At 41.0% G+C, this 14,120-nt stretch overlaps 1 protein-coding gene across 1 annotated transcript; it reads left to right on the top strand.

The window, feature by feature from the left end:
* Nucleotides 1-1,998: 1,998 nt before the first annotated feature.
* Nucleotides 1,999-7,619, top strand: BMP10 (bone morphogenetic protein 10; the record flags this gene model as incomplete). Its single annotated transcript, XM_081265320.1, has 2 exons — nt 1,999-2,326; nt 6,679-7,619. 2 exons carry the CDS (start codon nt 1,999-2,001, stop codon nt 7,617-7,619), a joined length of 1,269 nt encoding a protein of 422 aa, XP_081121446.1.
* Nucleotides 7,620-14,120: the final 6,501 nt, after the last annotated feature.

The raw sequence follows: 14,120 nt of genomic DNA on the forward strand, positions 1-14,120 counted from the left end.
GTCTTGGCTGGGCACAGAATCACGAGCCAATCAAGCAGGAACAAAACTTTATTTTGAAAAAGCCGCTAACACTCTCAGCGCCAGCAAGTCAAAAACCGGTCCTCCCACGAGGGTGTCCGACCGGAACCGCGCGTCCCGGAACCCCCCGTCTCCTCCGACCTCCTCCGGAATTCCCTCCTACTATCCTTCCCCAACCAATGGGAACTCTCCAGCAGTCCCGTAAAGTCCCGTAACTTGAGTCCGGTAGCAGGCCAAGGTGAACAGCGGGAGTCCAGTTTGCATATGAATGTAAATTTTAACATAATCATCTCAGTGGCTAGCTGGCGTCACTTTACAACCAAAGGTGCCATACATCGTATATATGCTTGTGGCTCCTAGCAGAGAAATATTTGGAAGATGACTAGAAACCTTGGGAAGTCTGGTGAAAAGAGAAAATTCAAAATATTATGGGTAACTGCTCAGGGTAAATGCAGGAAAATATAGCTTGCAAACTAATGTATTCCAGTTTAACAAGTATCAGATCCTGTCCTCTGAAAGTAGCAGCTTTGGGCTGCCTGAATAGTTGCACAGGGAGTGCACTAAACAAACCAGAGAGATACCAATACCTCTGCCCCAGCAGGAAAATCATTCCCTGCGGTTGTCCACAGGGTCACCCTGACTGCTCTACGGCTGCTACTGCAGCCATTCGGGTGGAAAGCGTGATAAGCCTGATTTGTGTTTCCTAAACTGGACACAATCATGTCTGCCATTTTTTTTCCCCTTTAGATCAAGGCATTTGGCATATTTCATCTGCCTAGTAATTAATGCTTGACAAACTTTTGCTGGAGCTTTCACTTTTTTTTTTCTGATGACTGATTTGATATAGTCTTAGAGACAAATTTGGCAGAGATTTTTGTCATATAATAGTTACTTGCACAAGCAAAGGAACCGAGGTCCACATCCAGCTGTAATTTGCTACTTGTCACCTGGTGGTTGTACCTGACCAGTGCAGGACTGTTCTGGGGACTGGATGGCTTTTCAACATTGGGACTTATGCCCTAGTCTAATGGAAGAGTGGTTTTAAAGTAATTGTGTTCTCTTTCATAAGAACCAGACTTCCTGAGTTTAACCTGTGGCTTTCTCACTTTGTAGCTTTGTGACTTCTGACAAGCTATGGAACCTCAGTGTATAAATATACATGTTTATACCTCCACACACAGTGGGAATAATAATAGGATCACTACAGGAAGTATACTAGATGGTATATATGAGGCACTCAGCACAATGCCTATTTGTGGGAAGCACTTAATAAATTTTAGTAGCCATTATAATTAAGCACTTGCTCTATTTTTCAAAAGTCATTTTAGCCTGATGGAATCTGTAGGAAAAAAAGGCCATTGACCATGAAGTTCATACTTTCCTATTTCTAAAAATGTAGGTTCCAAAGTTTATTTAAATTCATTTATGTTGATTTATCTAACTTGAAGTTAACTATTGGGTTGGTCTTCAGAAATGTCTATTTGACACTGTAAGCCCAATCACTTGCACGAAGATGTATCACCATTGATGTATATCAGGTTGGTTCTTAATATCTATTGTACGCATGTGTGACACTGAATGCCATAAAAGCAGAATATAGGCATTTCTGTTGAAAGGAAGCAAGAGCCTTTGCAAGGAGAAAATTGTCCTATCTCTCAACCAGTGTCAGAATGTGGAAATGTTTACAAAATGCTCATTAAAAGAAAAAAGGGATTGCAAGATAGAAACAAAATCTAGTGCACAAGTTTACACTAAGGAGATAAGAAAGGCTAGGCCCCTCTAGGAGATTTTGTTAGCCAATTACTGCAACCTGACTTTTGGGGGGAGAGGAAGAATGAAAGGGGGAGGGGGAGAGAGAGGAAGAACTTCCAAACTTGTCTGCAGTGACATGAGACATTTACGCTCTGCTAGATAAAACTGCCACTTAGAGCCCAGGAGAGCTAGACTTTCCTGGGTTGGCCTGGGAGCTTGAGCGGAGTCATGGATTCTCTGGTCCTGTGGCTGTGCGCTGTCTTCTGCCTGGTGGCTCACTCCGTTTCTGGCAGTCCCATCATGGGCCTTGAGCCTCTGGAAGAAGATATGCCCTTCTTTGATGATGTCTTCTCAGAGCAAGATGGTGTTGACTTTAACACACTGCTGCAGAGCATGAAGGACGAGTTCCTCAAGACGTTGAACCTGTCGGACATCCCTATGCAGGACTCAGCCAAGGTGGACCCACCAGAGTACATGCTGGAACTCTACAACAAATTCGCCACAGACCGGACCTCCATGCCCTCTGCCAACATCATCAGGAGTTTCAAGAATGAAGGTAAGTCTGCATTTTCACTGATGAACTTTGGCTTGAGCTTTTTCCAAGAAGGTAATTTTCAATGTATGGGAATATGGATAAGGATGAATACATCTATTTGGGGGTACATATATACCGATAACCCCAAACAGTGCCAATTTTGATCTCTACCATTTATATGGTTGTTTTGGAACCCCCACCAAAAGACACAGAAAAACACCTTTTAATAAAAAGCCGCAGAATGTCTATAGTTACGATATCCTAAGATCTTTAAAAAGTTTCAATTTAGGCAACAAGTAACACAAAACTATTGCTGGGCTGCTTATATTTTTGTCACTTTCCAAGATGGGCCTCAATTTCCATTTTGGTTTTCACTTAGAATGGAAATAGTAAAAAAACACAAAAGCCTGGAAAGTTATGTGTTTTTTGTTTGTTTGTTTGTTTTGCTCAAACTTTGGATGCTTCTATTTTGTTACCTTACTTAAGAAATCTTAGAATAGGATGGAGACTTGGATTGTGCAGATGCTTCCTGAAGTTGAACTGTGTTTGGTATGTTATGTACATCCTTGGAGTGCTGTTTATAGGAAGTATGCAATTAATGATCCAGCTTGTCATTTCTGTATCTTTATGAAGAGGAATGTACAAGCTTTAAATTATTGCTGAGAAGTGTGTTTTCTCCTCTCACATCTTTAAATTCAGTAACTAGATCTAGAGAGCTAGCAAGTTAATCCTTCATTTAGTACGGTACTAGTAGAGGAAAATTATCTATGATAGAAGCTGTGGATTGAAGGAGATGAATCCTTTAGTATTTTCCAATCATGCTTTTACAATCATTAAGCAGACATAAAAGAGGTTTTGATTGATGTTGTCCAGATGTTCTGAAAGCCAAAAAGCAGTGGCAAGAAAGAACTCAAGATGTGAAATTTTGAGAGTTGGTTGACTTGGGTATTTATGGATAATTAATTTACTCTATTCAAGCATCAATTTCCTTATCCATAAAATGGGAGCTGTAATACCAACATAACACAGTTGAGGGAATCATGTGAGGCTACAGATAAGCACTTTGGTTTCCTATGAAGGACTGGAAAAACTTTAATTGTTATGAATGCATTGCTTAAAATTGTAGGCATTGGAATGTATGCTGACCAGGTATATCTTATGCCTTGAGATATTATTTGCCTTTAAAATTGACTGCTAAAATGTGTATTTAGTAACATATTCCTAGTAGAAAAGCCAAGCTTAAAGATTCCTTTTGGAGGAGAGTTTGAATTGGAAACTGAGCAACCTCCTACCGTGGGTATGCTTCCTAATGCTTCTCAGCACTTGTCCCTAAGTGTCTGGCTCAGGGTGTGGGTGGAGAAGTGTCTGCAAGCCCTGAAAAGCAAGAACACTTTCCATTCTCACTTCTCCTGTGGAGGATTTGGGGAAGCCAGGTCAGAATGTGGAGTCTACCCAGTTTGTTATTGCTGAAGATCAGTGTGGGCAGGAGCACGTGTCTCTGTGGGCACTCAGCCCCTACACCTCCCTCTGCCAGTCTGTGGGAGGAAATGCAGTCTGAAGACAAATGTCCTCTCACTGGTATCACTCCGTTGGCTGCTATGATCGCCCATCTGGTCCTTCAGTTCTACTCAGTGCAGACCCAAAATCTCCAAACTTAACTCACGTGGAAAAAGCAAGTGCCATATCCAAAATGGGAAAACTATGCCTTTGGTTCCCTAGCTCCACTCCTCCCTCCCTGCATCGTCTAGGGAAGTCGGTTCTCTGCATTGAGATCTAGTCTCTTTTGGTGCAAAATAGACAGAGGATCCTACTTGAATTCTGGGGACATTGTAAGAACTACTTAAGGTCACATTTGCAAAGCCCTTGGCATGTGAAATTTGTGAAGAACATGAATTCTCTTACTCTTAAATGTAACTCGTCCATCTATCACTCACTGCATCTGCGTATGAAAAGAACTTCAGTGAGTTAATTAAAAAAATTTTATTGGATTATAATAGACATACAGATATCTGCATTTATTTAAGGTATATAATCAGATAGGTTTGCACATATGTAAGCATCCACTGAAAGCATCACCATGACAAATACAGTGAGTCTATCCATTAGCACCATTTTTTATAATATCCATTATGCAAATTTTTCCTTATTTGCCTTTGCAAACTCTCTCTGCCACTACAGTGAACTTTTACTTTGCACTTTTCTCATGGAGAGACCAGTCTCCTCTCCCATTTTTTTTTTTTTTGTGTTCCCTGTCCAGAGGAAGTAGTCTCCCTAATTTTTATACCAGAGAGACAACTCCCAAGTTACTTCTGTTTCTTACCCCCAAACCTGATATGTTATAGATATATGTCATGCCCTTAACTCAGTTGGATTGATGCCCAGAATCAACAAATAATTAACATCTTAAGACACTGTCTCTGTTTAAGGCATCATGGTAAAATACAGATGTAATAGGGAGTTTGAGTCATAGAAACTGCCCCAAGGATGTTGGCAATCTAGTTGTGAAGATTCATTCATAAAAATTACAACAGAAACAGAGTTAATGACAAAAGTCAGAGGGAAGTCAGAGAGAGCAAGTGCTCAAGTGACTCATAACGGAGGAAGCTTTCAGATAGGGACTTGTTGTAAGGAGGGTCTCATAGGGGAGAGGCCAGAGATGGATAGGGGAAGGTGAGGCAAGAGGGCCTTCTGAAGATAAAAATAGTATATTTAAATGTGCAAAATACAGGAAAAAAGGGAGGTGTTTTTTAGGACATGAAGATATCAGTCTTCAGATATCTTATCTAATTGTCCAAAAAAATATTAATAGAGCAATTGCAATGTTCTGTGCACTGTAGAGGATGAATAGGAACTGTGGCTGGATCGGAAGACCAAGACCCAGTTCAAGCAGGTCTTGACAGTCATCCCAGTGAGTTGAAATTCACTGCATAGGTCAGTATTTCCCATTAACAGCGTGGAAGGTTATTTTGGGTGGTATCCAGAGCAAATTGTGAAGTACATGAAAAATCATTACATATTTTTATTAATGTAGATTTTGTAAAACTCCAAATAATTATCACCTCAACCATAAGCCTTTCTGGTTTTTTAAGAGACATTAAGTATAAACTAATTATATAAAGTTGAATAAAAGTATGAAAAGAATATAATCTGGTAGGGATCCCACTGAAATCATTAGCTGGATATACAATTGGGGAATGTTGCTAAAGATGATAGAGAACCCCTCAATTGGTGGTCCTTGGTGTTGTGGAATCCTTGGACAGTCTGATGACAAATGTCCTCAGGGATTCTTTATAGATATATATTGCCTAAGTCAAGTATGCAGGAGCTTTGGGCTCACTGTAAAAATCTCAGATAGAAAGTCAACATGATAGTTTGGAGGTGTGCTTCCATGACTAAAGGAAATTTTAAGAAGTGTTTCATAAAGGTTCTTGAATGATTTGTATGCATGCTGAACTCCTTGCAAGGTGGTGGAGGTACAAGACTAAGGCAATCCATCTGCCCTCAGTATTCATTTTCTCCTACTCCTCCTTATAAAGGATCACAAAATCAACTGCCGTGGTCCCTGATTAATGGCTGTTGTTATTGACCCTGATAGGCTTTGCTGACTAGAGCCAAGGCCAACAACCTTTTTTCTGCAAAGGTCCAGAGATAGTCAATATTTTAGACTTTGCAGGTCATATGTTCTCTGTTGAGACAACCTAACACTGCCCTCAACCACAGACAATGGAGAAATAAATGGGTGAGGCTGTGCTCCAATAAAGCTTTATTTAAAAAAAAAAAAACAGGTAGCAGGCTCAATTTGGCCCATGAGCCATAATTTACCAACTCTAAGTCTACATGAAGATCTTTCAGGAAGACCAGTGCCCAACTGGAAGGCCAGATCTCCAACTCTGTAGGGATCTCCACCCATTATAAACACAAACAGGAAAAGCCATGAAGTCATTATCCATGAGAAACTGCAAGAAAAGAACAATCACCACATACCCCCATTTAATGACTCTTTACTGGTTAGAAAAATAGAGTGCTCTTCCACACCATCTCCAAGGTCCCTTCCAGATCTATAACTCAAAGGAGGGTAAGTTACTCAAGGAAAGCTGAGAGTTCTCCCATCCGTTTGGCGGTCATTTTCTGTGTTAGTTCTGAATTCTCAACTCAGCTTAGCATTCTGTCATTGACCTTTCGGTATTTTCTGTGTCACAGAACATTAACATGGTTTTTGTTTTCATTGATCTTTTCCGCTTATTTACTCTACATCAAACTTCCTGCATGAGCAGGCCTTCTGACGTAAAAAAAAAAAAAAAAAAAATCTGTTTTTCTATAAAACATACAGCAAGTCTGATTTTTTGCAAATCTCCCCCCGCTTTTTTTTTCAGATCTGTTTTCTCAACCAGCCAGTTTTAATGGACTCCGAAAATACCCTCTCCTCTTCAACGTGTCCATCCCTCACCATGAAGAGGTGATCATGGCTGAACTCAGGCTGTACACGCTGGTGCAAAGAGATCGCATGATATATGATGGAGTGGACCGGAAAATTACCATTTTTGAAGTACTAGACAGTGAAGGGGACAACGAGGCTGAAAGAAACATGCTAGTCCTAGTGTCAGGGGAGATCTATGGAACCAACAGTGAGTGGGAGACTTTCGACGTCACGGATGCCATCAGACGTTGGCAAAAGTCAGGCTCGTCCACCCACCAGCTGGAGGTCCACATTGAGAGCAGACATGACCAGATCGAAGATGCCGGAAGGGGACAACTGGAAATAGACACCAGTGCCCAGAATAAGCATGACCCTTTGCTTGTTGTGTATTCTGATGACCAAAGCAATGACAAGGAGCAGAAGGAGGAATTGAATGAAATGATCGCCCATGAGCAAATCCCGGAGCTGGATAACCTGGACCTGGATGGTTTTTCCAGTGGACCTGGGGAAGAGGCTTTGCTACAGATGAGGTCGAACATCATCTATGACTCCACGGCCCGAATCAGAAGGAACGCCAAAGGAAACTACTGCAAGAGGACCCCGCTGTACATCGACTTCAAGGAGATTGGCTGGGACTCCTGGATCATCGCTCCCCCAGGATACGAAGCCTATGAATGCCGTGGTGTTTGTAATTACCCCCTGGCAGAGCATCTCACGCCCACAAAGCATGCCATTATCCAAGCCTTGGTCCACCTCAAGAATTCCCAGAAAGCTTCCAAAGCCTGCTGTGTGCCAACCAAGCTCGAGCCCATCTCGATCCTCTACTTAGACAAAGGTGTCGTCACCTACAAGTTTAAATATGAAGGCATGGCGGTCTCTGAATGTGGCTGTAGATAGGAGTCCTGTGGCTTATTTAATAACTGTAAATGTGTATATTTTGTGTTTTATTTAATGAGACTATTTAATGAGGGTGTACAGATAACAGAGGCTTGCTGCCTTAGGGAAACGGACAGATTGGTTTATTGTAGGAAACACATATTTTGCTAAACAATCTAGTCCCTTGCAAACTGTTTTTGTCTGAACTTGCCATTTCCAGGCAGTCCCATCTTTAATAGGAATGGCAAGTCACACTACTTATTCTCCAAATCAATGTGGAAAGAGCAACCCCCAGGAAAATACAGCATCAGAAAATATGTCTATAAGTTTATGTAGACATACATGAAATTAGGAAAATCTTTTGGCTCTAGAGGAAGATAATACTCATATACACGTATGACTCACTGAAATATATATGTATGAAAAGCCAATGTTACGTTCTCAGTCACCTCTTCTCTGAATAGGGTCTATGTCACTATTAAATTCACATCAGGAATTTAATAGTTGTAGGAAGTATTAACCATTGTAGGAAGATATCTGAAGATATCCTGTTATCTGCAGAGTGTCTGAAATACTCTGGAAAGTGTAGCTGTTGTCAGTTGAGTTCTGCCATGGCTCAGAGCAGCAGGCCTGGTGAAGGAGGCTGCATGCTCGAGAGGAAGGTTTTTAAGATAACAGAAACCAAACAGCTCCTGGAGGCAGTAGCCCCAGAAGTACAACAGCACAATAGCAAAGAAGGAGCCCCATAGGGACTAAAGTGCTCTAAAGGGTAGCGCCTGGTTAAGAATTGAAGACAGAGGGGACTTGGGGATGAACTCAGATGATAGGTCTTTCTGGCTGCAGGGTGTAGAGCAGTTGGGAGAGGGAGAGGTGGGAAGGATATAGATGCTGTCCTCAGATGAGTTTGTAAAATCCAAAGCAGTTCTCATTGGAGAATCAAATCTTTTAGATGAAATAAAAATGATCAAAGAGCCAGAGGAGGGAAATAGAAGGGAACTTTTTGTCCGATTCTTCACTTCTTAAAATACTTGTCTGTGCTTCATAAACTTTCTCCCTTGCCTTTGCACCTCTGCTTTCTCTCTTTTCCATCTTTCTCTCTTTCCCCAATTATCCTGTGTCCTCTGTCTCCATTGGCCTGCTGTGAGCCGGAGGGAGATCTCCAACAGATTCGCTCTCGGGGAGAAAGGAGTTAGTGATCTAATGTCTAGATTTCCCCCATGATATTTAATTCGATTTTATTTTAATAATATCCTTTATTACATGTTTTATGCATGAAGAATACTCAAATACAAGAAAAAGAACACCAGAATCCAGATGAATACATTGAAATGGGGGAATAGGCACATGAGCAAATGACTTACAAACTAAGCTTGAATTTTGAGATCAGATTTGCTCATGGTAAACACCTTGCAGCTTTCCCGTTCTGCCTTCTTCCCATTTTGGAACTGGCCAGGACTTAGGGGCTGGGAAGTGTTCCCAACAGGAATGATCTGGCAGGCAGCTAATTCCGCCTAGATGGAATTTCACCTAGGTTGGAAGGACATTGAGATTCTGGCTGCCGTTTTAGTGCCCCCGAGCAGAACCATGCTCTGTGCAGGAGGAACCAGAGTCCAGCAGGTCCCACGCCATCCTGATGTCTCCAGGCAGAGGACACAGACCATTTACTCTAAAATAGAGAGTGTGGTTCCAGGATGTTGCCACACCCTGCAGAACGCTTCATTAGGAAATCTTGCGCTTTTTATTTTTAGCCCTGGAAAACTATTAGCTTCCTTTTTGCAAACCTCTTGAGGTCATAAACTCATGTTGCCCTAGAAAAAGAGGTCAGGAAAGCTGTTTTGAAGATCCTTTTCCCAAATTGCAGCTCAACTGAGTACATTTATTGTTCATTGGTTCCCAGAGGGCAAATGCTCAGGAATTCTTTGCCCCTGGAAGAGTGATATTTTCACTATAATGGTAATTGACAATTTGAGGTAACCATAGTACTCAGAAGCACTCATTTCTGGGCTGACTTCCATGAGACATGTGGGCACATGCGTGTATGCAGTGTATGGGCAGGTGGCTTTGGGTAGCCTCGCTCAGCATCTTTGGTGGAAGATGGTGCATTTTTCATACTCCATGGTACGCCATGTAGTCTCAATACTCCAAGGTACTTCTCCTAAGGACACTGTAAGAGATAAACAGTAAAACCTCTTAAACTACATAGGATAGTTTCTTGGTAAGTTTTATTTATTTTTATGTCTAAAACACATAAGAGAATGGTGTGCTGGTAAATCCTTTACAACCAGCATGCGAGGGTGGGAAAGAGTCCTGATTCACAAATCTCAATAGTGTGAATACTCTCACCATGGCCTACTTTAAGCTACCAATGTGATCCCATTTGGCTTGCAAACTTCCTGAATCTATAACAATCAGCTCTAGGGAGCTGTGTGTGTGGCAGCCCCAGCAATCCATGCCAATATTAGAAAGCTGACCAGGTAACAACCCCTTCATCCTCGGTGCCCACTGCTGGCTCTACCAAGCTTCTAGAAAATCCTTGTCTTGAGCACGTGTAATCACTCTGCTGTAAAAGAGAGGTGAAAACCTAGGCTGTCTGCAATCAGGCTGCATATCCCAAATGTTTCTCCATTTACTGCAGTCTAGATATAAACCTGTGTTTCTATGATGTTCTTACTTGTAAAACAGGAAGACAGAATGTCACATATTGGATATTCAAATGTTGCTAGTTGTATGATTATTATTATTTGATTTCTTCTATAAAAAAGTGAAAAGTCAAAATACATGAAAAGGGGATTCTCCCTGCTTCTAACAGCACACCTGCAACTCCGCTGTATTACTACAAAGCCATACAATTGTCTGATCCTTAGAGCTTTCTAATGTTTTCTTTGCTCATAGAGCTTTTGCTACAGCCCACACCAGTCTTTTCTTTCTCTTCCTTAGAACAACAAAACAAATTTTATGGCAGAATTATGAGCACTGAAGTTGAAAAGCCTACACTCCTGAGAAAAATCATAGCAGAGGCACTTGGGCAGCCCACAATCAAAATAGTTATGTAAAAGTTTCTAGGCTTCCTACTATTTATTGACTGGTATATTTATTTTTGTAATATAGTGTAGAATACCAAATATTTTATTTTTATGTTTGTGATTCCCTCCTGAATATTCTTCTGTGCATTTCAAATAGTACCCTGTCCCAGAATATGGCTCACTTAGCATATATGGCCTGTAATTCCATCTCTCTTTTTTTTTTTTTTTTTTTTTGCATCTAGATGTCCTGTTATTTTAAGGCTTCTTGACCTAAGCTTGCCATAACTTTGTATATTTGTGTCTTGTAGGTATGCTGTGAGCCTCTTTATGTATTCACTGATTTGTAAATAGTACAGTTTTAACCTAAGTGTCGATGTTCCAGAAAATAACTAACCAATAAATTGCCATGCCATTTCATAAGCTAACATTATCATTTTTATCATGAGAAGCAGATACTGTCCAGCTGTGAGGGAACATGATTGCTACTCAGTGAATGGAGGTGGAACTAAATTGGATTCCACCTAAACAGGTGTGCTCCATCTAAATGTACCCTTTGCCTTCACAGATCCACCAATTCAGAGACCTGATTGGCTAACTTTGTCATTGGACCAACTGCTCTCTAAATTCCAAAAATATTAATTCAGTGATTCCTCAAGAGTTGGCCTCAAAGGGCCAGATTCTTTTCCAGTGTATCATTGTTGGTCTGGAAAATTAAAGACACAAACTTGTTTTTGAAACTGTTACTAAATGTTTTCGTATTCTTTCTAATTTATAGTCTTCAAGTAAAAGATATATTCATATAAAGAATTTTTATATATTATTTATTATTGAATTTATCAACAGAATACAAAGCCCAGGCATGTTCTGGCAAAACTATTTGTTGTTTATCTGTGACACAGAAGGACATCATTCTTTTTAAGGATTGTAGATCTTTGTCAGAGTCCGTAGATGATACTTAGCCCTTTGTGGTTCTGTAAGCTCATGTGGTAAAGGAAGGAACTGTGTCTCTGTGCATTTTCTTGCCCCTAAAAAGGACGTTTGACTTCACCCATTAAATGGAAGGAAAGTAGATTATACTGTACTATAGCAGTAAAAATGGTGTTTCTGCATGTGGAAATGTACTCATAAGTTAATAACTTCATGAAGGAATGACTGTTGTGATCAGCATGTTTCTCACACACACAAGCACTTACTTTGTTGTTTTTGTGAACAACTGGCCTGATTGTGGTGGGAAGACCCACTCTCTGGTGCCCACCTGATGGGCTTCCATGCATGTGGGAAATCCATTAATACCTCAGATGCACCAGATCAGCCGAAGCACCATCACATTCTTGGGTAAAACTAGTCTATTATTCATTTTCAGACTTATTTAGTGATTGTTAGATTGAAATGATGATGGAAATATCTTACACTGTGTTCAAAAACCAAATGTGTACATTTGAAGTCATCTTGTTAAATAAAATCGAAAAAAATTATTTTGACAAGAATTATTGTCAGCTATTTTTCCTTGAGATGAAAACTTTTCTTGCAATGAAACTTCTTGCTGGATTCTTAGAGAATGGCCTGATGAAACAATCAGTTTTTTGACACTTCTCAATGGTCTCACTAGAAAGAAAGATTCTGTTATTATATGGTTCTCTCATAGGATCAGACTTTGGGTAAATCCCCTAAATGCAGAGACATACACAGAAAATGAAATTGGCTCCTTTGTCGCTAACTGGGAAATATTTCTCCTTCAAATTTCAAATGGGCAAATTAAAGAGAAATTACTTTGGGAAAAATATTCAGGCTAAATTTCACTCTGATGATGAAACTCCACAGAATCTCAGTTACCTAGTATGCCCTACTCCCTTGAAGCATGCCAAAGCACTTTTCATCTCTGTGAATGTCACTGATGCAAAGGGAACCTGCTACCTTCTTAAGGGTACATAATACATTTTTAGAGGTCTCTGCCTCAACTACTCTTAGTTTAAGGAATAGTTTGGGTCATTATGTGTGCTAGTCACTGGAGACAGCAGCAAAGGTAAGCAGAAAGTTGTTAGTAATTCTTCCTTATAGGTTACTGACGTCCATCCTGGTACCCCTTATAACCTCCCAATCCATAACTCTTGGAGCCTCACGTGCATGTCTAATCCACCATCTTCATGATAGGTTTAAGGGTAGCTCTTCTGCCCTTCTGGGTCTACTGTTTGCTATTCCCTACAATGATGTGTGCTATGATTTGAATTTGTTCCCCAAGTTCAGGTATTGGAAACTGAATCTACAAATCCATATGTTAATGATATTAATCGGTGGGACCCTTGGGTGGGGGGACCATTCACAGATCAGTGGCTAATGGGCTACGCAGAAGTGCTGTTTTATAAAAGTGAGCTCTCCCTGGCACTCTTGCTCCATCTCACTATGTGATGCCTCCCTCCGCCATATTATGATGCAGTAAGAAGACCCTTACCAAGTGCTGACCAGATGACAGTTCCATGCTCTTGGACTTCCTGGCCTTCTGAACTGTGAGCTAAAGGATCTATTTTTAATGAATCACCTAGTCTCAGGTATTTTGTTATAGTAACAGAAAATAATGTGTATCTGAGCATGTGGCCAGTCAAAAGTGGTTTTCTCAACTGGATGGAAACAGATGGAAGGGCTGGACCTGGGCTGAACCTGTCACCTTACAGGCAACAGGCCTGGTTGTCAGACTGGTTGTCCTGATCTGGAAGGCAGATCATTCTTATGGCAGAATGTGGGACTTGAGGGGCACAGAGATAGCCCGAGGTAGAATAAAATTCCTCCCATCAGATAATCATCCTGCATCTCATTTGAGGGAAATCCTCCAATATCCTATCTGGCAGCCTATCTCTATCCAGGGTGTTAGCAGGGAGAAAAGACCTTGTCCTTGGCTAAGTCCTCACAAGGTTGAACTGGGTGACCTGTCAGCTCCCTTCCCTTGTGACAGAGTTCCAGTCACGGGGGTAGGGAGCTGAGCACCCAAGATGGGCTTAAGCCAGGGTTGGACTGAGGAAGCCTGAAAAGCCATTCTTACAACTTGATTTTGAATCTTTTAGCAATCTATTAATTCTCTCCTATAATAAATAATTCCATTTATGGATGTCCCTCGGGGTGGGTCTTGGAACCACTCTCCACATGTGGTCTGACCTGAGCATGGAAGCTCTGGCTCTGCCGCTTTGTTCTGGGGTTTCTTTTCCACTGATGCGGGCTGGGATTGCATTGGGCAAACACAGGGCTGCAAGTTACTGGGGGGTGGGGAGGTAGTTTAAGATAAAAACTAGTAAGAGAAAAAAAGTATGTTCAAAGTGCATATTATACATGAATAATAGATTATGAATTCTAAGCGTGCTCCTAATGTCAATTGATCTTTGTGGTATTGTGGGAAAATGAGGCCATGAGACTCACTACATGTGACTCTAGTCACATGGACGAGAGCCCACTTTTGCACAGAAGTGACTATTTGTAAATAAGGGGCCTATTTGGAGAAGGTGAGAGCTTG

The sequence above is a fragment of the Spermophilus citellus genome (genome assembly GCF_964194105.1).
Source record: "Spermophilus citellus genome assembly, chromosome: 13".
Lineage (NCBI taxonomy): Eukaryota > Metazoa > Chordata > Mammalia > Rodentia > Sciuridae > Spermophilus > Spermophilus citellus.